At 38.6% G+C, this 22116-nt stretch overlaps 2 protein-coding genes across 4 annotated transcripts in view; one reads left to right on the top strand and one right to left on the bottom strand.

Moving 5' to 3' along the window:
• hfm1 (helicase for meiosis 1) overlaps positions 1-12292 on the top strand; it is a 41165-nt gene extending 28873 nt beyond the window's left edge. Inside the window, exons 28-42 of one of the 3 annotated variants that reach the window (XM_066677822.1) lie at positions 1105-1262; positions 1890-1993; positions 2678-2875; positions 3528-3605; positions 3694-3818; positions 5206-5288; positions 5842-5933; positions 7733-7828; positions 8427-8672; positions 8991-9041; positions 9348-9395; positions 9545-9611; positions 9700-9730; positions 10771-10913; positions 12016-12292. In XM_066677822.1, the coding sequence (XP_066533919.1) occupies positions 1105-1262; positions 1890-1993; positions 2678-2875; positions 3528-3605; positions 3694-3818; positions 5206-5288; positions 5842-5933; positions 7733-7828; positions 8427-8672; positions 8991-9041; positions 9348-9395; positions 9545-9611; positions 9700-9730; positions 10771-10913; positions 12016-12079 (1584 nt within the window). In that variant the 3' untranslated portion in view covers positions 12080-12292. Of the gene's footprint in view, positions 1-1104; positions 1263-1889; positions 1994-2677; positions 2876-3527; positions 3606-3693; positions 3819-5205; positions 5289-5841; positions 5934-7732; positions 7829-8426; positions 8673-8990; positions 9079-9347; positions 9396-9544; positions 9612-9699; positions 9731-10770; positions 10914-12015 lie in introns of those variants that run through there. The other 2 variants (XM_066677829.1, XR_010803949.1) reach the window with 2 other exon arrangements.
• A 480-nt stretch (positions 12293-12772) lies between these two features.
• Positions 12773-21128, bottom strand: cldn18 (claudin 18). The gene is made up of 5 exons (XM_066641158.1): positions 20905-21128; positions 17175-17339; positions 16568-16712; positions 15183-15293; positions 12773-13396 (listed from the first exon to the last, which is right to left on the bottom strand). The coding sequence occupies exons 1-5, from the start codon at positions 21122-21124 to the stop codon at positions 13309-13311; spliced, it is 729 nt and encodes a 242-aa protein (XP_066497255.1). The 5' UTR covers positions 21125-21128; the 3' UTR covers positions 12773-13308.
• Between the last annotated feature and the right edge of the window lie 988 nt (positions 21129-22116).

Here is a 22116-nt window from a genome sequence, read left to right as displayed (position 1 = left end):
CGCATCAAATTTAAATCACTAATGATGGCCTTCAGAGTATTCACTGGTTCTGCTCCCATCTACCTCAATAGACTCTTAAAACCATACGTTAGCGCCCGCCCTCAGTTGAGGCTATTCTCATCTCTGGTACCATGCTGGTGGAACGAGCTTCCAAGCACTATCAGAGCAACAGGAACCCTCTCCGCATTCAAGAAATCCTTGAAAACCCAGCTCTTCTGAGAGTATCTTTTGCACTGAATGTCTTTCTTTAATGCACTTATTACTTCCTGGCATATTGCACTTAATGTAAGGTATTTTGTATAATTTGTGCTGTAGTTCGAATGTTAGATCGTCTTTTGTAAGTCGCTTTGGATAAAAGCGTCTGCCAAATGCATAAATGTAAATGTAAAATGGTAAAAATGGTCTGCAGACAGGGATTTCAAAAAGGGATAAAAAAGAACCAGTTCATGCTGCACAGAGTGGGTTCCCCACAAGATGGCGAACAGGTTTAATGTTGAATCTTTAATACATCCCTGCCACGAAGTGTCAGTATAACGGATGTTACATAATTTGAAAGAGAATCATTGGAGAGAATAATTGCTCGCTCCTTTAAGGGTAACTACACCCCCTAGATCTTTTTCCTATGGCTAAACTTTGAAGAATGTGAGGGACACTCTAGATGGGGCTGGGGGACTCCTGTGTTGTTTATGTCGTTTACAGTCAAGAGACAAGTGCAGCAAGAAAAGGCACTTACCATACCACTGGATGCATACCACTTTTCCCCCAGTATGAGCAAGGCATGAAAATAGGATCATCAGGGGGCGGGAATGTTGGCAGACTACTATGCATAATGAAATATATCATCATACCATGGTTCAGATCAACATTGTTTTTGCCTATAGCAGATTTGATCCTGAAGGGGGTGCTGCAGACCCATAATTGACCACAATAAACAAGTTATATTGAGAGTTTATAAATTCATTTTTATATTTAAGGCATGAACAGTTTATTGTATTTTTAACAGTAGTTAAGGCAAAATAAAAATCTTAGGGTGTAGGTACCCTTTATGGTGGGGATCATGAGCAATTTTACATTAAACGGTCTCTATTTAATCTAATTCCTCAGCTTCCAAGATACAGCGTCTCCACAGCAGAGATCCAGGTTACAGTGAACCTGAAGAACTTTGAGCAGCTTCTAATCAAAAGAACCGCTCCTGATCATCATTACACCTCTCTCCTCATCGGGGATTCTGACAACAACGTTGTCTTTCAGCAAAAGATCTCGTGAGATCCCCATTCTTTTGTCTCAAAATTTTATCTTTAAAAGGCTGTTTGTTATAAGAATGTGTGAGTGTGTATTCCCCTGCAATGGACAGGTGCCCCCTCCTGGGTGTGTTCCTGGCACCCAGTGATTCCAGGAAGGCTCTGGATCTACCGCATCCCTGAACTATAGAAACGGTTACAGACAATGAATGAATGTTTGTTTTAAGTAAACCTTAGGGTTTGCTCTCTTAAGAAAACAACTGTAGGAACTTTAAGCATTGTTTTATTCCTTATGCGATTTCTCTGATGAAGTTCTAATGGATTATTACCCAGATGGCAATTTTGTGATTTTTGTTTTTTTTTTCTGGGATCAGGAGTATTTTTTACTTTTCTAACCTCTGTGCAGCCAGAGTTAAAGGTGAAACCAGAGATAAATATTCAATGTGCATTAAAAAATTTTTATTTGTTATTAATGATCCAGAAACTATAATATAGATGTCCAATTTTACTTAACTGTGGTGCCCCCTCCAGGGTGTGTTCCTGCCTTGCACCCAGTGATTCCGGGTAGGCCCTGGACCCACCGCGACCCTGAACTGGATAAGTGGTTACAGACAATGAATGAATGAAATAATTAATTTTACTTAACAGAGATACTTTACTTCTGAGATCTGGGAGCTGGTCCAGGAAGATTGAGGTCACAAGACCATCGCAGGCTGATGAGATCAGCATCAATTTAATAAGCTCTGAATACGGTGAGATGGATTCAATGTCCGTCAGCAATTTGCATATAATTTTTCAGTGATTTAAGATGAACGTTTGATTTATTGCAAGCCCTGCACATGTCCAGATTTGTTAGGATATTTGTAAAATGCAGTAAAAATAATCAAATAAATAAAAATAAATTGTTAACATTTTTACATTTGCAAGATACAAACCTGTTGTTCAGTGGCAACATTGGACATTTTTTTTCAGTGCTTTTTTTTAAATTTATTTAAAAAAGCTTCAAGGACATTAACACATCACAGATTCATATTTCTACTGCAGTTTACACTCTGTCCAAACTTTTCTGGAAATGGGTTTGTATATAGCAGCTTTACGTTCACAAAATACTTTACAGAGATATTATAAACTAAATACTAAAAAAAAGAAAAAATATTATTGTAAAAGATTGTGGCAAGAGTTTTTCTTAGGATATCATATGGTCAGTAGGTAAAGAAAACTACATGACATGTTTCATCTGAAAGAGAACATTAACATTTCTGTTTAATTCACTTCAGTGCTGAAGAGAATCCCAGCTTCAGACTATAATTTTTAAATGAGGCACCACAGATTTATTTATTTTTTATTGTTTTTTTTGTTTGTTTGTTTGTTTGTTTAAAACACCTTCAAATATTGTGATGATTTATTTTTCCTGCGTTTGTGTATATGTTGTGCAGTGGGACTGGACATCCAGCAGAAATTCAGTGCCTTCTACTATGGAGCAAAGACATTCAGAGCCGAGACGTACCGAGTGGAGACTTCAGAATCTAAACTTCAGAAATTCCAGCACGCATCACAGAGAGCCTCGACTTCAGAGCTGAAATCTTACACAGCTGCACAGAGAAATCAGTCCTCATTCCTGTCTGATTGCAGAGGTACTGTAAAACAGCAGGCTTTGTGGATTTCCTAGTAAAAATAATGGAACACATCCCCAAAACCACACACAGTGCTCAGTCTGTATTTGCTATAGGTGCACTAAATGTCCAACACGTTTTACACATCACTTCTCAGATAACAATGAATATTTGGGCCAAATGTGGCACATCTGCAGTTATCTTATGGTCCACGTTTGACCATGAATGAGTGTTGACTCAGGGTGAGTCAGGTGAGTTGCATTGACTCAGCCACAGATCCACCTTAAACTGGCAAGATGTCTGGTGTCACATCTGGTCCATACAATACTTGCCATTTGTCTGCTCTCTGGTATTTAATTAGTGAATTCAGCTTCAGAGAATGCATGAAATTAAGTGGGAAGCTCTCAATAGCTGCATCTGAGTTGCATTCAAGTACCTGAATGCAACATACTCCTCACAGCAGTTTTCTATCTTCAAGTATAAAAGCACTCAAGTATAAAAAGAACTGCAATTTTCTATTGTCAAGTATAACAGTGCTCAAGTATAAAAGGAACAAACTCCTGATTAAAAGTTATCATTTCAGAAGTTAAATGAGCAGGTGTCCACAAACCTTTGGCCATATAATACATAATGACATTTCCTTACTGAATTAATTTTGTTCTCTTCGCTGCAGATCCTGTTCAGACAGAACCTGGAAAAAGGGAGTGTAATCATCTTTGTAAAAACAAGGAGTTCTGTGGTCACGACTGCTGTGAGTGGCAGAGCAGCAGAAATATGGGTGACTCTGGATAATGATGAATATGCATAATCAGAGATGTGATGAGACGTTGTTGTTTTAGGTAAAATTGGAGTGCAGATGGGGATGAAAAGGCCTCTGAATCCAGAGTCTAGTTTCTCATCGTATCTCCAAGATCTAAAGATGAGGAATGAGAAGCTCCTAGAGACGCCTGTCAAACGCTTAAAGGTAAACCTCTGCGTCTTACGTCGTGTCACCATGTTACTGTCTATTACAAAATTACAAAGACTGTAAAAGTTAGTAAAAGGAATAGGAATATACACAGGTGGTGTAGCTATCACTTAGCTCCAGGTTTAATCCCCTGGGAGGGGTTTGGTGTGTGTGTGTTGTGTATGCTCCAGCTCAACACACACTAATACCACCACCACATCAGTATCGCTGCAGTGCTCAGAATCATCATAACTGTTCTGTGAGGGGGGGATAAATGGGGCTAAGACAGTATGCAAAGCAATAGAAGGACTATGTTCTGTAACTGTAAAACTACGGCGTGACCTGTGTGGTCACTGGAGCTGAGAGAATGGACAGTGAGTGTAGTGGCTTTAATGTTATGGCAGGTCAGCATATTATCAAACATAGGAGAATGAAAATTGAGTTTGAATATGCAGCTGTAATCAGAATATAATTTATTATTTAGAATCTGTATCTTACCATCTGACCTTCCTCTAAAATTAAATTGAATTTTAATAGAAAAATAGAATGTTTTTTAAAAATATAATTTTAGATGTTAATTGTCATCATCAACTAGAAATTATTAATTTATTCATTCATTGTCTGTAAGCGCTTATCCAGTTCACACCCTGGAGGGGGCACGAGTCCTTCGCAGGGCGACACACACTCACACATTCACTCACACACCCACACCTTTGGACATGTTTGAGTCACCAATCCACCTACCAACGTGTGTTTTTGGACCGTGGGAGGATACCGTGGGAGGCACCTGGAGGAAACCTACATGGACACGGGGAGAACACACCAAGCTCCTCACAGACAATCACCCGGAGCGGGACTTGAACCCATAACCCCAAGACCTTGGAGCTGTGTGACAGAGACAATACCTGTTGCAACTAGAAATACATTTTCTTTTACATTGCAGATTTAGCTGTGTCCTTTCTTTAAGTTTAGACTTAAAAAAAACACTGGCATATCTTTTTTTAACTTTTCAGTTAGTCAGTTTAATGTATCGGTCGGCACGGTGGCGCAGCAGGTTGTGTCATAATCACACAGCTCCAGGGGCCTGGAGGTTGTGGGTTTGATTCCCGCTCCGGGTGACTGTCTGTGAGGAGTTGGTGTGTTCTCCCCGTGTCCGCGTGGGTTTCCTCCTGGTGCTCCGGTTTCCTCCCACAGTCCAAAATAAACGGTGGATTGGCGACTCAAAGGTGAATGTGTGTGTGTGTCTGTGTTGCCCTGTGAACGACTGGCGCCCCCTCCAGGGTGTATTCCTGCCTTGCGACCAATGATTCCAGGTAGGCTCTGGACCCACCGCGACCCTGAACTGGATAAGCGGTTACAGATAATGAATGAATGAATTTAGATTTTAATGTGTCTTTTTCCGCAGATGCGGATGAATGCTGAGTCAGAGAGAAGAAACATGCAGCAGTTCTCTTACAAACCCAAAGAGACAATTCCAGCTCACACAAGGTGATTCACAGTCGATAAAGACTTTTACAACTCAGAACAAAAAATCAACAGATGGTTACGTCAGCCATCTGACACTAAGATCAAAATTGGCCTCATTATCTGGGTGGGTAGGAGAGCCACCTCGCCGCCATTCTTTGCCTGCAGTGCTGGATAGCATGAGGGCCTGTTTAGCTGATGTGACAGGTCTGTGAAGTTTGCGTTCTCCTTCAGCGCATTTAGCTGTTCTGTGGCTTTGTGTTCAAAAAGTATTGGTGGGTTGGCTTCTTGGAGGAAGCACATGTTTGTCTCCATCCTCCTGAGGCTGTTGGCACTGTGTGCAGTTGGGGAAGGCTTACTGATAAGTGGAATTGGAGACAGCTAATAGTTTGGGGGTAATTCAGTTGCTTAATATCCAGAATAATTTGAAGCGAAGTCTGATGTCTTTAGAAGACATTTATGGTTTATTATTACTACATCTCCTATATTAGTAGTGTTTTAGTAGTAGTAATAGTAGTAGTAGTAATAGTATTGGTTTTAGCGTTTATGCCGTCTACTATGCTTTTTTTCCCCAAAGGGTTGAGGAATGCCAGAATTATCCTCAAATTGTGTCTCACAGCATTGAGCCAGAGCAGATTTATACCACATCTACAGAGATGTCATATGATGGTAAGGACTAATATTCAATGTTTTCACATATTTAGCAAAGCCAGAATTAGATATTAGTACAAGTGGAGTCTCTTTACAACAGAGAGAGAAATAAACCAGCACATCTAAAGCTGTGTCCAGCAGATGGCACTGTAATTCAAGATCAGTTAGTGCGCTTTGGTTAGAATGTAGGAGAAGGGGCCATTTCCTGTACAAGCAACTATTTTTCCAAACAGGAAAAAATGTAGTAGATGATTGTTTTTGAAAACTGAGCAATTGCACATTTATTTTCTATGAGGAACTTTTTCTTACTATCTTGCTCAGGTCCTAATGTTAGAACAGTGGTGTAAATCTAGCTCTTTGTTAATTAATGTCGCAAAAACAAAGGAGCTTATTTTAAATCATACACGTTCTCCCACAATTTACACTGTATAACCAATCTGTGGAAAGTGTGAGGTGTTTCAGGTATTTGGGAATACATTTGGATTACCAGCTACGTTTTACAGACCATGTGGAAAGTGTATGCAAGAAAGTCAGTCAGAGACTGATCAGGAGTTAGGGGTTGACAATAAAATCATGGAAAAGGTGTCAGCCTGATAGAGAGTGTACTGGTGTTTAATATCTCTGTCTGGTATGGGCATTAGACTTTTACTAAGTAAAAGTAAAATGGCTAGATTGATAAAGGTGGCAGGAAAAATAATTGTGTATGTTGTTGTTGTTGTTTTTTAACCCTTACTATCTTTTCTGTTTATTGAATTATGTCTGTTTTGTGTTGTATTGTGATTGTGGTGAAACCAAAGAAAATCGTTTGGCTTTGGTAGGACAATAAAGCTTTATTCTATTATTCTTATATTTTCAGTTAGATACTGATTTATAAATGGATTTCTGTAACGCAGTCATGACCTGATTTTTGAAACATACTTTAGTTATTATTGAACAACCATACAATAAACATGTAACTCCCATTTTATCCAGTCTGTGGCAGAGAGCACACGATCAAACACACAAGTGAACAATTTCAGCACACACACTTGGGTCAGTAAGCACATACACACCCAGACTGGTGGGGAGTCAGCCACAGAGCCTGGGGAGCAGTTGGGGGGAAAGTGTCTTACTCAAGGACATTTCAGCCATGGATGTTGATGGAGCAGTTGGATGTTGAATGACTGTTCCTTAACTCCCCCAACCCCATTTTTTCTGCCAGTTCAAGGGCTTGAACTAGCTGCCTTTGAGTTCCAAGCCTGCTTATTTAACCCTTAGGCCTTGGCCTGATTACATCAGAACAGCTTTACCAATTGTCTTTAAACAAATTCAACAACGCTTTTAGAACAGCACTGAGTTATACTATAATGTAACTGATAATACATAAGGGTCTCAAAGGGAGATATCTTACACACATACATTTTGACCTATGGTAATCAACATATATTTAAACAATAAATTAAACTGCCTAGAAAATAGTCCAACATTTTGACATTGATCTGTGAACTCACTGTGTCTTTCAGTCTCAAAGTGTCTCTGCATTTTCATGTTAAAAGCACAAACATTTTCCAGGATACCACCAAAACATGCCACAGGAGAGAGTACACTGACAGGACAAGCATAAACATTATAATGTTTGTCCTTTTAGTGTTCAGCAACTTAAGTGCAAAGTAAATTGAAGTGGAGAGAATGGGAAAAGCCTTTAAACATTGAAACACAAGTACAGCACATATGCCAAACTTCTCCAGAATAATTTAACATGAAACAGTTTGTATGAGGAAGCACTGAACTTCCATCTGACCAGGCCAGCAAAATAAAAACATGTTTTCAATTTACAGATTACAGAGAATATCCAGAAGAATTTTATTCCAAAATGGAGAACACTGTGCAGAAAAAAATGTTCAAGACATCTGCTCCTACCAGTACACTTCAAAGTATGGCTTACTTTTGTTATATATATATATATATATTATAATTTTGTTTTTCATAACCACATAATTACAAGTAAACTACAACTTTCCATAAACAATACATAAAAATTATATACTAGCGAGGATATAATATAAGGCAAGAAATAAATTAAATGAATAATTAAATAAAAAATATAAATTTGGATCCAATTTTAGACAAAATATGTAATGGAACAGCAAGGCCTGTTGGTTCCCCTTGCTCCACAGCTCGTTTCTAAAATTGGATCAACATCTATTTATATGGGTGTTTTTCTTTCTTTTTTGTCTCCTTACTTTTGGGATCCCCTGTATATTTATGGAGCATGTTTCATACACAAGGGAAATTCAGTATGATTCACATAAATAAAGGTAGACAGAACATTAGCTGCTAAAGAGAACAGAATTAAATAAATTAAGAAGAACAAAGAAAATATAAAAATAGAAATTCTAAGGTATTTAAAGGTCTGTGGGATAACAGTATTTTATGCCCAGGGCTGCAGCTGTAAATATCATTATTAGGTCTCTAGGTCCTGGGATGGAAAATGAACAAGTGGATAACTAATACTCATATTTGCTGTTTCAGATCCATACATGAGGGGAAACAACTCAGAGAGACACATGAACCAAACACCTGTGAATAGAACCAGAATTCCCTCAACCAACTCACTGCTAGACCACAGCGCGGACAGCAGCTTCTCATCAGATTCTCTAAATGTGAACTTTGACCTAACCCTGGATGAGTGGGATGATATTGATGATGCAAACTTGGTGCTTGCCAGCGATGTTTCATACACAGAAAACCAACAGACCCAGTTTGGCCAAACAGCAGGTGTTGATTTTTTATTTTTATTAATTTGTATATTTTCTTAAGAATGAAAATGAGGACTCAACAGAGAGCTCAAAGTTTGGTGGCACGGTGGTGCAGCAGGTGTCGCAGTCACACAGCTCCAGGGACCCGGAGGTTGTGGGTTTAATTCCTGCTCCCGGTGACTGTCTGTGAGGAGGTGGTGTGTTCTCTCCGTGTCTACATGGGTTTCCTCCGGGTGCTCTGGTTTCCTCCCATGGTCCAAAAACACACGTCAGTAAGTGGATTGGCTACTCAAATGTGTCCGTTTGTGTGTGTGTGTGTCTGTGTTGCTCTATGAAGGACTGGCGCCCCCTCCAGGCTGTATTCCTGCCTTGCGCCCAATGATTCCTGGTAGGCTCTGGACCCACTGCGACCCTGAACTGGATAAGTGATTACAGATAATGATTGAATGAATAAATAACATGAACTGAACACAAATCCTTACTGGGAACACACTTCTGCCCAATTTATAGCACAATCATAAAGCATAATAATAATTGGCCTGGGTAAGATACATGCCGCATATTCACACACTCACACAAAAAACTGTAGAGTAGTACACAAATTTTCAAAAGAAATAGGACATAATATGCAACAAAAGTTACTGAAACAAGTGATTTAATTTTAATATTCTCCTTTAAACCTCTCTTCCTATAGGGTGGTTAGGGCTTGACAATGTAAAACACACCCTAACCGCTAATTCAGGTAATGCTTATTTTATTTTTTGTATACCAGAATATTAAATTCATCTTTTGACACGCAGAGTCTCTGAAAAATGTTTGTGAGTGTCATAGGGACCTGGAGCCCTCTTTCTCACTGTTCTCTGAAACCTGGCATTTTGTTTATTGTTTTAGGTTGTGGCAATTCAGTTCATCCTGTCTGTGCAGAACCAGGGTCATTTACATCCAACACAACACTGAGGTCAGTCAGCAAACTTCTGACTTTTGTTCTGTTGCTTTATTTTTCCGATATTACACTTCATAATATATAAATACACTTTTATTTTCAGGGTTGGATCTTCAGCTTCAGCCTCAGTGACTGTGAGTTTTCCAATTAGACTCAGGATAGTAGTTCCATAAAGTAACCTTAATCTAGACTTAAAATGTATTTCAGTGGTAAATCTTCTTTGACATTGCACTTTAGTTTAAGATTAGATTGAATTCATGTCCAGGCAACTGACCCCTAAATCACATTGTGGACAAGACTTCATATTTCAGCATATTATTAAAGACCCTGATTCCAATATACTTCATTCAGGAACCCTCAAAATCATTCAATATTGAATAGCATAATTTTTTACCCAAATGTTTAAGGGTAATAGGAAAGTTCTGAATCATCTAAACACCAATAGAAACACTCACCTGAACCATCTGTGATTGGTTAGTATTCCCAGATCACACACTAAAAATTAATAATTGGTTATAATGCTTCTTTGCCTATTTTGACCTTCTTTGAAATCCGTTTGTACAAAGCAATGTAACAAAACTGATCGTATCCCACCTGTAGTTAGGTGATGGTTGACTCTTGAGACAGCAGGTTAGGGTTCCTCAGGCAGTAACTCACTTAAGGGCAAGGCTCTGTTTCTCTGAATCAGCGTTTCCTGTCACCAGAAGTTCCTACCTTTAGAGTTTTCAACTTTTAGGAGTCAACTTTGGGCTCTGCAGGTCTGTGGTAGCCCAAAAAGCCCAGTGGTATCCCTCATGATAATATAATACATATTTTCCCTGCTTTAACACACCTTAATACACTCCTCATTACTGTGACTATGTGTATTAATCTTGTGGTTACAGTCCAGCCCAAAGCTTACAGTAGGTTCAATATCACTAATTAAATTAGGATTTACAGATTATTAGTTATCATCACCAATCAGCAAATCAGAAAGTTAATGTAATGAGATTGTAGTCTTTTTTTAACATTTTTCTGGTCAGTTTTTTCAAGAACACTGGAAACAGCTGCCATTCTCAGCTAGTGTGAACAATGGAAAATGATAAAAATGAAAAAAGCAGAAGGGGAGTAAATAAGAAAAGACTAGAACAGAAATGTCTGCACCCCACAGAGTGATTTTATATGTGTCTGACAGAGATTAAGTCCTGTTTTATCTACAAACACAATCGAAAGTCTAAAACCAAAACTGAACGAGGCCAGAAATATGTCACTTGGAGGACGATTTAACATCTTCACAAAGAGAGATTCATCAAACACAGAACAAAAGTGTTCTGTCCGGTAAGAAAACATCATCCTGTCATGCTCTTGCCCTGTCTCGTGCTGTACTAATGCGTTTTATGTCTGTTTCTCTGCCATGTGCTCTTTTATCTAGATAGATAGATACTTTATTGATCCCCAGGGGAAATTCAAGGTCTCAGTAGCTTACAGACTTAGACATCACATACAACAATCACTAAACAGCAATGGACTAATAATCTGTCATGCTCTTGCCCTGTCTCCTGCTGTCCTACACTGTTTTATGTCTGTTTCTCTGCCATGTGCTCTTTTAGTACATGGCTCTGTGTTTGTTTTGGTCCCTTGTCTCCACCTTAGCTCCGCCCTCTCGTTAGTGTTTCCACCTGTGTCTCCTTTGTTGTTACGCCCTCTCATTATCTCTCCCAGGTGTTCCTAGTCTTTACTCCTTGTGTGTTTATATATTTATAATACCTTTGTTTCAGTGCTCCCTTGTCTGTTCTTGTGTCTAGATGTTTGTTTCTGTCTCCCAATGTTTTACTTATGTCTACACCGGTTCACGGCAGTTTCCTGTTTATGTCTTTTTAGTTCTGTTTGGTTTGTTTTCTGTCATGGCTGTAGGTAGATGTGGAAGCAGACGTACATGCAAGGAGTAACTTTATATACAAAACAAAAACACAATATGAAAATAAACACAAGCAGGAGAGCCAGAAAACAAACCAAACAGAACAGAACAGGAACAAACAAGAAACAGCTGTGAACTGGTGTAGACAGAAGTAAAACACTGGGAAATAGAAACAAACATCTACACACAAGACCAGACAAGGGAGAACTGAAACAAAGGGACTATATATACAAGGAGTACAGACTAGGAACACCTGGGGGAGATAACGAGAGGGCGTATCAGCAAAGGAGACACAGGTGGAAACACTAATGAGAGGGCGGAGACAAGGGACCAAAAGAAACACAGAGCCATGTGCTAAAAGAGCACAGAGCACATGGCAGACATAAAACAGAGTAGGACAGCACGAGACAGGGCAAGAGCATGACACATCCTGTCAGCTGTGTGAAAAGCATGCTTTTATTTTATTATAAATAAGTTATTTATTGACATGTTAACGAAATGACTGATTATTCCTGTTTACAGGGAGGAAACAGAACAGACCAAAGAGGTGAACATGTTCCTAGGTATTTTTGATGGAATTTTCTAGATTGTCTTATGGTTGTTCATAAACATTTAAATCTGAAATCTTATGAATGTTATTCCTCTGTTTATAAATTGATAATTCATTATACACGTGTATTGTATACATGCTCTTAATTGATATGTTATGGCTTCTTCATTTAAGTGTTTTCTCTTAAGAGACATTTATGCTTGAAATTAGATATTAGAAAACATATATGTTGTTATATGTAATATTCATTCATTCATTCATTCATTCATTATCTGTAACCGCTTATCCAGTCCAGGGTCGCGGTGGTTCCAGAGCCTACCTGGAATCATTGGGCGCAAGGCGGGAATACACCCTGGAGGGGGCGCCAGTCCTTCACAGGCCAACACAGACACACAGATACACATTCACTCACACGCTCACACTTTTTAGTCGCCAATCCACCTACCAACGTTTATTTTGGACTGTGGGAGGTAACCCACGCGGACAAGAGGAGAACACACCAACTCCTCACAGACAGTCACCCGGAGCGGGAATCGAACCCACAACCTCCAGGCCCCTGGAGCTGTGTGACTGCGACACTACCTGCTGCGACACCGTGCTGCCCTTTTATGTAATAATAAAAGCTAAAAAAGAATAATTATAATATAATACAAATAAAATATTAGAATATAATATATCATTATATTATAATATAACATATAATAATAAAAAATAAATAAATGTATTTTCATTTTTTAAAGTTAATAAAAGCTTTTCGTTTACAATAAAAGAAATCAGTTTGGTGCCGTTTAATTCTACATATTTAGGCTTGTGGAAATAAATCACATTAAAACCCCAATAACACGCTCAATGTTTTACAACATATGCAACACAACACATATGCTTTTTTGGATTTTTAATGCAATGATGAATCGAATTAAATTAGAATCACTTTATTGGCCACTGTTCTATTTACACCTGATACATACGCTGTTTTTGTGTTTATTTAGTCTCGTAGTGGGCTGTAATAAGAGAATGATCAGATCAGTATTTATCAGTTTGGTTTATTGTTAAAAAATGGCAAATGTTATATTGATTAACTGGTATCTTTGGGGAAAGGGGAGTGGGTGAGTAGCATTCTCCACATCTCAAACATCATAAACAATAATGAGAGACTATTAAAAACACCAGGAGTTAATGGAGATTATTTTTTAGAGTAAATTTCTTGTATATCTCACACGGCAAAAAAACTGAAGCGCAAGCATCCGCAGAAATAAAGGCACACTTTACACATATTTCTGCTCCCTCGTTTTCTTCTCACTGCCCCCATCAGCGGACTGAGCAGGAACTTTGTATGCGACAGCTTTGTAGGTGCTACAAAACAAAGCAGAAAGAGATGAAGATTTGCAGGAATAGTTATATATTTATTTGAAATGTAGATTTGCATATTTCAACAGTATTCCTTTTGCTGCAAGTAATTCTTTATATGCAGATGATACAGTTCTCAACTAAAAGTCCCTAAGACAAATTCCACTTTTGGCTTTGCATCATTCCAGCCATCTGCCCCAAAAGACTTTTATGTGAATCAGCTTTCAAAAATTACATCAGAAAAGTTATTACTGATACAAATACCTACTTTTCTGCTATTTGAACTTAAAATTTTGTTTATTAATTTAACCCATGGGCGGCACGGTGTCGCAGCCACACAGCTCCAGGCACCTGGAGGTTGTGGGTTCAAGTCCTGCTCCGGATGACTGTGAGGAGTTTGGTGTGAGTGAATTTGTGTGTGTGTGTGTGTATGTGTGTGTGTGTGTGTGTGTGTGTCACCCTGTGAAGGACTGGCGCCCCCTCCAGGATGTATTCCTGCCTTGTGCCCAGTGATTCCTGGTAAGCTCCAGACCCACCGTGACCCTGAACTGGATAAGCGGTTACAGATAATGAATGAATGAATTAATATAACTCCTGTAAGCAAACTTACTTTATCTTTTTTCCTTTTCTTTTTATATATATATATATATATATATATATATATATATATATATATATATATATATATATATATCCTCTTTTAACCCTTCTTTCCTCAAGTAGCCCTTGCTGCTTGCCAGGCTACTGTTGTAAATAAGAATATGTTCTTAATGACTTGCCTGGTTAAATTAAAGGTTAAAAAAACATTTATATGTATAATAAAACATTTAAAAAGTATTTGAATAAGTTTAGCACACTTTTTTGCTTATTTTTGTTGTTATAATTTTATGTCAGTTAATGATTCTACTAACGGCGATTCATGAAGTGTTCAATTAGAATTGAATATATATTAATAGCTTAGCCTTATTTACCATGTGCAGTGTTATTTAGCCTTGTTTAGCATGTGCATGTGGTGGTATTTATGCTTGAAGGTGTACCCTGAGTAAATAATTGGCTGGGCCATGGCTGAATATTTCCACTTGGAAACTGCAGCATTCCAAACAGAGTCTCAAAAACATGGATTCAGATAGTTGATGTTTCTGATGTCACAAACCTAAACACCCAATCCCATAAGCTTACAGGCTGGGGCTTATGATTTGCAGGAGAGTAGCAGAGGCGTAGAGTTACAGCTAAGAAACCTAAAGTATTAGGAGACATCTGTAACTTTGAACAGAGTGGAGTTTTTCTCATAAAGAAAGTCACAGCAAACAGTCTGTTTACATATATGCGCCTCTTCAAGTCTGCAGTAGTGTAACTCCAGTTATTCAGCACAGACTGCTCTTTGAACAAAGCCAAATACAAGACAGCCAATCAAAGCAAAAAAGCATCCCATTTATTTCTAGATGTAGATGAAATGGAAAAATAACATGCAAGGGAAATATAGGGCATGTTTACTGCAGTGTTTCTTTTTCATTTTATGAAACAAACATTATTCTGACACCTAGTGGCTTGCATGTGTCAGAGATACGACATTAAACCTATTATAAACATGGCTGCCCCTGTGCTGGAACCCACTCTATGGAACATAAACAGGTTCAGTCAAGACAACCAAGAAATTAGATTTTTCATTTCACGTGAGTTGAATTATTTAAAAAAAATATGTGTAAACATAACATACAAGAGTGGTTTCTCATTTAAATATTATTAGATATTAATCCCCCCAGTAATTCAAACTCTGTTTACAGGCACTTACGGTGTATATTCAGCATACATCCCTTTAAAGGCCACACACTTCAGAACCCCTCCAATCACCAGCACTCCTCCTCCAACCCAGGCCACAAAGAGGGCGGTCCCGAACGTGTATCTGAGCATTAATAAACAAACAGCACAACCTGGTAAGGTGACTGCTCCCCAGGGAACAGGAGGAAGGCAAATGTGTTCATATTACAACTAGGGCTGAACAGCGTTTGGAAAACAGTGAAATTTAATTTGTCTGTTTAATACTAAAAGTACAGTTTTACATGTTATTTATTTATTTATTTGTAGCTCCAGGCCTTTTTTCTAAAAAAAGAAAAAGACAGTCTGTTGGTAGATAAGTCATTAAACTTGGTGGATAAATGGTTAATATGTGATGCATCTGACTGTCTTAACAAAATTTTACAAAGTTAGGCCAGTATTCAGATCTAACAGTGTAGATGGATGTGGGTTCACTATTTGGCAAACAACAGGTTGCTGTTGCCCTTTCTATCTTTGTGTTATAATCAATTAATAATGCCTTTTAATATATTTACAGCATAATTAATAACCATTAATAAAAAGACTTTTAAACCATGTGTAAACCTTTATAAATGTACTCTTATTTTAAAGTGGTACCCTTTAAAATAATGTCTCTCCGACTCTGAACTGGATAACCTGTCACAAACAATGAATGATCGCATGAACGAAAATAATATATGAATTAAAATTACCTTCCCAAAATAGGCTTGAATTTTGAGACAAAAAATATCAGTTTTTTTATTTCAGTGCTGAGTTAGTTGTATTTGGATCTGCTTATTCGCTGTGCTGTGAGGAGTTTAGTGTGTCTCTCCGTGTCTGTATGGTTTTTCTCTGGGTGCTTCGGTTTCCTCCCACGATCCAAAAACACACGTTAGGAGGTGGATTGATGACACAAAAGTGTCCATAAGTGTGAGCGTGTGAGTGTGTGTCGCCCTGTGACAGACTGGTGCCCCCTCCAGGGTATGTTCCTACCTTGCACCCAATGATTCTGTGTAGGCTCCGGACCCACCGTGACCCTGAACTGTATAAGTGCTTACAGACAATGAATGAATTAATTATTCACAGTGTTCAGTTAGATACACTTACATTTCAGAGGTGTGTGTATAGTGTCCTTAATCCATCCTCCTGTCAAAATATTATTTGGGTGCAACAGCAGCTGCAGTAAGAGTAACTTGAGGAGAATAATAATCTCATTTAGTCCTGAGTGAGTGAGCTGTGGTCAATGAAATGTTCTCAGAAGGTCCAGTGTCTCTCAGAGCACAAACTGAAATGTGGAAAACTTGGTTCTTCTATGTCTAGATGATTTTGGTCTTAAATAATAAGCTATACCTCCAGAGTCTGTTGATTTTCTCCATGACTTACGTAGTGGCTGTGCTCATTCCTCCCATGCCTATGGCCATATCTCCCATGCCACTGTTATAAGGGTTATAAGAGTTGTAGGTGGCTGAAACGAAGCTGGCCACTATCTGGTTGGCGTACACTGATGCTGCAACAACAGCGCAGAGGCCTACAAAAAGCGATGAGAGATAAAAAAAAAAGTGTGACAATTTTCATTAAATCAATCGTGGTTATGATACCACAACTGCAAAAATATTTACATACGACTCATTTTGTCTACAGTAATTTCTGCCCACCTCTTAAAGTTACACAGTATAGTTTCTGCAGTGCTGAGCCCAGAATAGCACCAACAGACAATATATTCTCCCTATTACAGGTCAGTTAATTGATTCTGAAGTTATAGTTTTAAGAATATTATAATATTTAACAATATTACGTAGTGTTCTTTTAAATGCAAACCAAACTTTCCATGTTTATTAACATAAATCGAAACTACTAAAACTAATTTTTTTAATTAAAACTACTTTTTAATGCAAGTATTTTATATTATTTCCATTGGCCAATTCACCAAGAAATGTTTGCATGAGTAAAAATAATGACATGTACTTTACATATACTTTGCTCTGTTTACCCGCGATGAGGAACATGATGCCCGCTGTGAGGGTCATCTTGGCCTTGGTGGTGTCCTCGGTGCTCCCTATTTTAAAACATTTCAGAGAAAACAGGGAGATCCCAGTGGCGATGACACCCATCACTATACCCACCACCATCAGTGCTCTCACAGCCTGGAACTGACCTGAGACACACACACACACACACACACATTCATTATACAGCCATTCTAAATGGGCAGGTATAATTACATAATTAATTTACAAATGAAAATAACTCAACAATTCATATAGAGAGAACACACTTTAGTAGAATAAGTGTCTCCTCATAGATTGTTAATATACTTTCAATGTACTTTTGTGTTTCTTTATTTCTTTTCTTGGCTCTTTGTTCTGTGTACTACAGGTTGTAGGCATCACTGGAATTATGAAAAGTGCTACATAAAGGTAAAGGAAAAAAATACTATTATTATTGTTATTATTATAGTAGAGGGTGGCATGGTGGCGCAGCACATAGCGTTTCTGTCACACAGCTCCAGGGTCCTAGGGTTGTGGGTTCAAGCCCCGTTCTCGGTGAGTGTCAGTGCTCCCTCCACCTTGCGCACAGTGGTTGTGGGTAGGCTCCGGACCCACGTGACCCTGATCTGGATAAGAGTTTACAGACAATAAATGAATAAATGTATTATTATTATTCATTCATTCATTATCTGAATTCCTCCCACAGTCCAAAGGTGGACTGGCAACCCTAAAGTGTCCGTAGGTGTGAGTGTGTGTGTGTGTTGCCCTGTGAGGGACTGGTGCCTCCTCCAGGGTGTGTCCCCACCTTGCGCCCAATGATTCCAGGTAGGCTCTGGACTCACCGCGACCCTGAACTGGATATGTGGTTACAGATAATGAATGAATGAATGAAAATTAATCATTATCTGTAACCGTTTATCCAGTTTAGGGTCGCGGTGTATCCAGAGCCTACACGGAACCACTGGGCGCAAGGTGGGGACACACCCTGGAGGGGGCACCAGTCCTTTTTATTAGTAGTAGTAATAGTACAATCATTTATTGAGTTTAGCACATAGCACAAAATAAAACAGAAAATATAAAAGAAAAATCTACCACAACTTTTAAACAGGCCATATGTTATATAAAATAAGTTAATATACAGTAATTGTGTATTAAAATGTGCATGCATCTGTTCTCTGCAGAGCTTGCATAAATAATTTTCTCTTATACAAAAACAAAATATGCAATTTGCATATATTGCATACAAATATAAATCGCAGGATATTCATGCATTCATTGTCTGAAACCGCCCAACCAAAACACACCAAACTCTAAACAAACAGTCACCCAGTGCTGTGTGACTGCGACACTACCTGCTGCTCCACTGTGCCACCCAAAGCAACAGTCCCTTTACTCTTACTCAAAAGAAATTTAAAACACATGGTGTCATTGAAGTAAATCACTGAAGAGCATCACTCCTGGAGCAGTTCCTATAACATGAGTGAGTGAGTTACAGTTTAGTTAAATGAGGGGCATCACATCTCCATATTCCAAAAGTATATTTGGAAATTTCTGAACTTCACCTTCTATCCTTTGCAGAGCAGAGTCAAAGAGCCAACTCTGTGATGTGTGCTATTCACAACTCATGTTATATTAATTATTACATTTGAGAGCAGGTAAATCTAAACATGATTTAATATTCAAGTCATTTCTTTGCTGTTTAGAGACTCTAAGAGTGAACTTGAAATGGGAACTTGAGCCGTTTCTCTGCTGTTTCTTGTTTGTTTGATTGCTGATAAGAGTGTTGACTGAATGTGGGCCTACAGTTTAGTTCTGTATTCATCATCTCTGTGTACACTTCCAGCAGGAACAATGACACGGCTGTGCATTCACATCTCAGGCTCTTTATTTGAAACTTAGAGGGACACCAGGGCTTTGTGATTCTGTCTAAATAAGTATGAATTTTCCAAATGTAGCATTGACATTCAGGCTCATAGATAATACTGTTATGGGGAAATCAAAAGGTATAAAGTTAAATTTACACACTGCAGATTTAACTTTAAACCTGTGGCCATATCAGCACTATCCAATGAATATCCAATGAAACATCTATCTCTCAAAACAGTAACTTTACAGGAGAAGGAAAAAACTTTCTTAACTTTCAATGAAAGTCGATATAATAAGCTTTTATTTAAAGTAAATTTGGAGCATTTCTATTGGTCCAATCATCATGAAATGTTCACACAGTGTGAAGTGTGTTCAAATTACATAGTAAACTAAACATCCACAAACACTGAGTTACATTTTCAATTGGAAAGCAATGATATGAATAATTAAAATGAGAGACGATATCATTTTGATGGCTATTAATACTTAATAATACTTATAAAGTAATACTTTATATATACTCAATAATCCATATTAGATACTGAATAGTTCACAATAGATGCTGAATAAGGCATAGTAAATGCTGAACAATTCTTACAAGATACTGAAAAAATCTATTTCTATATTAAATAAGGCATAATACTGAATAATTGATAACTGATACAGAATAATTAATAGATACTTAATAATTAATAATAGAATAACTCATAGGTAATACTGAATAATTAAAAGCAGGTAGCAGAAGAAGGACAAAGCTGTGAATTCCTGGAGTATTTTTTAATTCACTGAAAGTTTAGTTTGCAGTTTCCCAGAGATTAGTGCTAGGGCTGCGTTTTTCTTTCCTGTCCCTGTTGAGGCGTTCCCAATCCCTGTCCTGGTGACCTCACACTACACTGTAAATATATGGTTTTTACACAATGTTACCTCTAATTATTACTTGAATCAAGAATGCAAGGAACAAGATGTTGTTTATAGCAGGGCTGCTCTTTCTTGGTCCTGGAGAGCTAAGATCCAACAAAATTAGCTCTAATATACAAATGTACCTGAAGGCTCTGTTACCTGGATCAGGCGTGTTTGATTAGAGTTTGAACTAAACTGTGCAGGGTGATAGGTCTTCAGGAGCAGGAATGAGCAACCCTGGTTTCAAAATCAGTATTTTACTTCAATTCAGTCCTCAAAAAGACACTCAAATCACATTTGGCCCTGTTTCATTTTTTTTACAGTTGCATCAATTATATCTAATTCAACTCATTGACCATTTATCCAGCCCTCCTCTCAAAGTTACATAGTGTAGTTTCTAATGTGCTGAGTCTGGAGTAGAAACGACAGTGGCCCTATTCTCTTTATCACAACTCAGTGGAGCATCACAATGATTTTGAAGCTGTAATTTAAAGGTAAAATTATTACATTGCGTTCTGTTAAAGTAGCATCAGGTCACATCAAATAACCTAAAACTGGATCCTTGGGACACATTTCAAAGGCATAATCTGTCACAACGTTACTAGGATATGATTATAACTTTTGGAGACAACTGTTTCTAGAACATTCATTTGTACAGAAGCTTAGTGTGCCACAGCTCTGCAGATTTTCTTCTGATGATTCCTGACAGACAGGATTATGGGAAATGCAAGACAGTGAAGGATACATATACGCTGCCTTCAACAATCAGCCAAGTGTAGGAACCTCAGCAAGAAACATTTTATACAAACACACAATTCGGACCAGACTCCTTTCTCAGAGTGCCGCCTCGGGAGACAGCATTTAGGACATTTCAGACACAGCCTTAGAGTTCCCGGCACTGTGATTCAGATCCCCTACTTTAGGTTAATGACCCATAGCCCTTGATTTTTGTTTACTAAGACTGACCTGAGTATCCCAGAAGCCCGTACATTGGCCTACACTCTGTAAATCCAGAGCTGGCCACTTCACAATCCTGCCACAGTCCTTTGTAAGTGTAGACGGTGGTCACTACGTCTCCCTGGCGGTCGGTGGTGCTCCAGTTGTTCATCGCTGTGGCAGCAATGATGGCAGCCGTTCCAATTAACCCTAATACAAACCCTGCATTCTGTAGGATGGTGTTGGCCATGTTCCTCCTCTTCTTCTTTGGACTCTGGGGCTGTGAAGTGGTGAGTGAGAGGCTGGAGAGTGAACTGAAGCCGGACAGGGCGGGTCTCTAGCTCTAATCTCAGCCTGATTGTTTGTTTTCACGTAGACACACAAGTGCAAACTTCATTCTATGATGCTGGTGGTGTTTCTGAACACTTCAGACTGGCAACCTTTTGCACACCCTTTGCTGATTACTCAGTTGTGTATCATCACTGCCAGTTCAAAACTCTGTATCTTTGTTTCTGTCATTTTTCATTTTCTCTCATGACTCAAAAACACCAGCTGCTTGTTATGCTACGTCAACATTTTAAGTAAATTGAACTGAACAAAATAGTGGATACATTGAAAACTAAGGTACCATAAGGGCCCAAACAGTGGGCAGCCATCCCCAACACATGGGGAGCATTTTGAGGGTTTGATGCCTTGCTCAAGAGCACTTCACACTCAACATAAAAATGACACAGAAACTTTGACCATTTCTGTGTCCTTCTTCAGAGATGATTCAATCTTCCACCTTTCCACTGTTCAGTCTTAGAGTGTTGTTGTGCTTTCTGCTGCTCCTGATCCTAGTCAGTCCTTTCAGACCCACAGTGTTGAGTTATTCTTCACACAGCGGAAGGATGGAGACAGAGATGTGGATGTGTTCAGGTCTGAAGCGAGTGAGGGTGGAGATGGATGTTCTCTTCTTTAATGAAAGCTTACAGTGCAGTACTTGATAGGGAGAGCTATGGTGAAGACACAGCCAGGTCTTGTACTGTTGCTATGTGCTCCACTTTGTCTGCTGCTTTTAATCAGTTTTTGTTCTGTAGCTTTGTATTTTATTTTATTATTTTATGTCTAATTTCCTCAGATTTATTTAAACCTGGAAATGCATTTAATGAAGTGTGGTGTCTGATTTGGAGTGGCGCAGCAGGTAGTGTCGCAGTCACACAGCTCCAGGGACCTGGAGGTTGTGGGTTCGATTCCCGCTCC

This window comes from Hoplias malabaricus, chromosome 1, assembly GCF_029633855.1.
Source record: "Hoplias malabaricus isolate fHopMal1 chromosome 1, fHopMal1.hap1, whole genome shotgun sequence".
Taxonomy (NCBI): domain Eukaryota; kingdom Metazoa; phylum Chordata; class Actinopteri; order Characiformes; family Erythrinidae; genus Hoplias; species Hoplias malabaricus.
The sequence above is the reverse complement of the archived record's forward strand: the minus strand, read 5'-3'. Positions and strand labels throughout refer to the sequence as shown.

What these genes read in the sequence shown, in the direction of transcription:
- cldn18 (XM_066641158.1), bottom strand. Translation starts at nt 21,124, where the DNA reads ATGGCCAACACCATCCTACAGAATGCAGGGTTTGTATTAGGGTTAATT. An exon ending in CGGGCTTCTGGGATACTCAG is followed by an intron (nt 17,340 to 20,904) that starts GTCAGTCTTAGT and finishes TGTGTGTCTCAG; the next exon opens with GTCAGTTCCAGGCTGTGAGA. An exon ending in CATCATGTTCCTCATCGCGG is followed by an intron (nt 16,713 to 17,174) that starts GTAAACAGAGCA and finishes CGCTTTTTGTAG; the next exon opens with GCCTCTGCGCTGTTGTTGCA.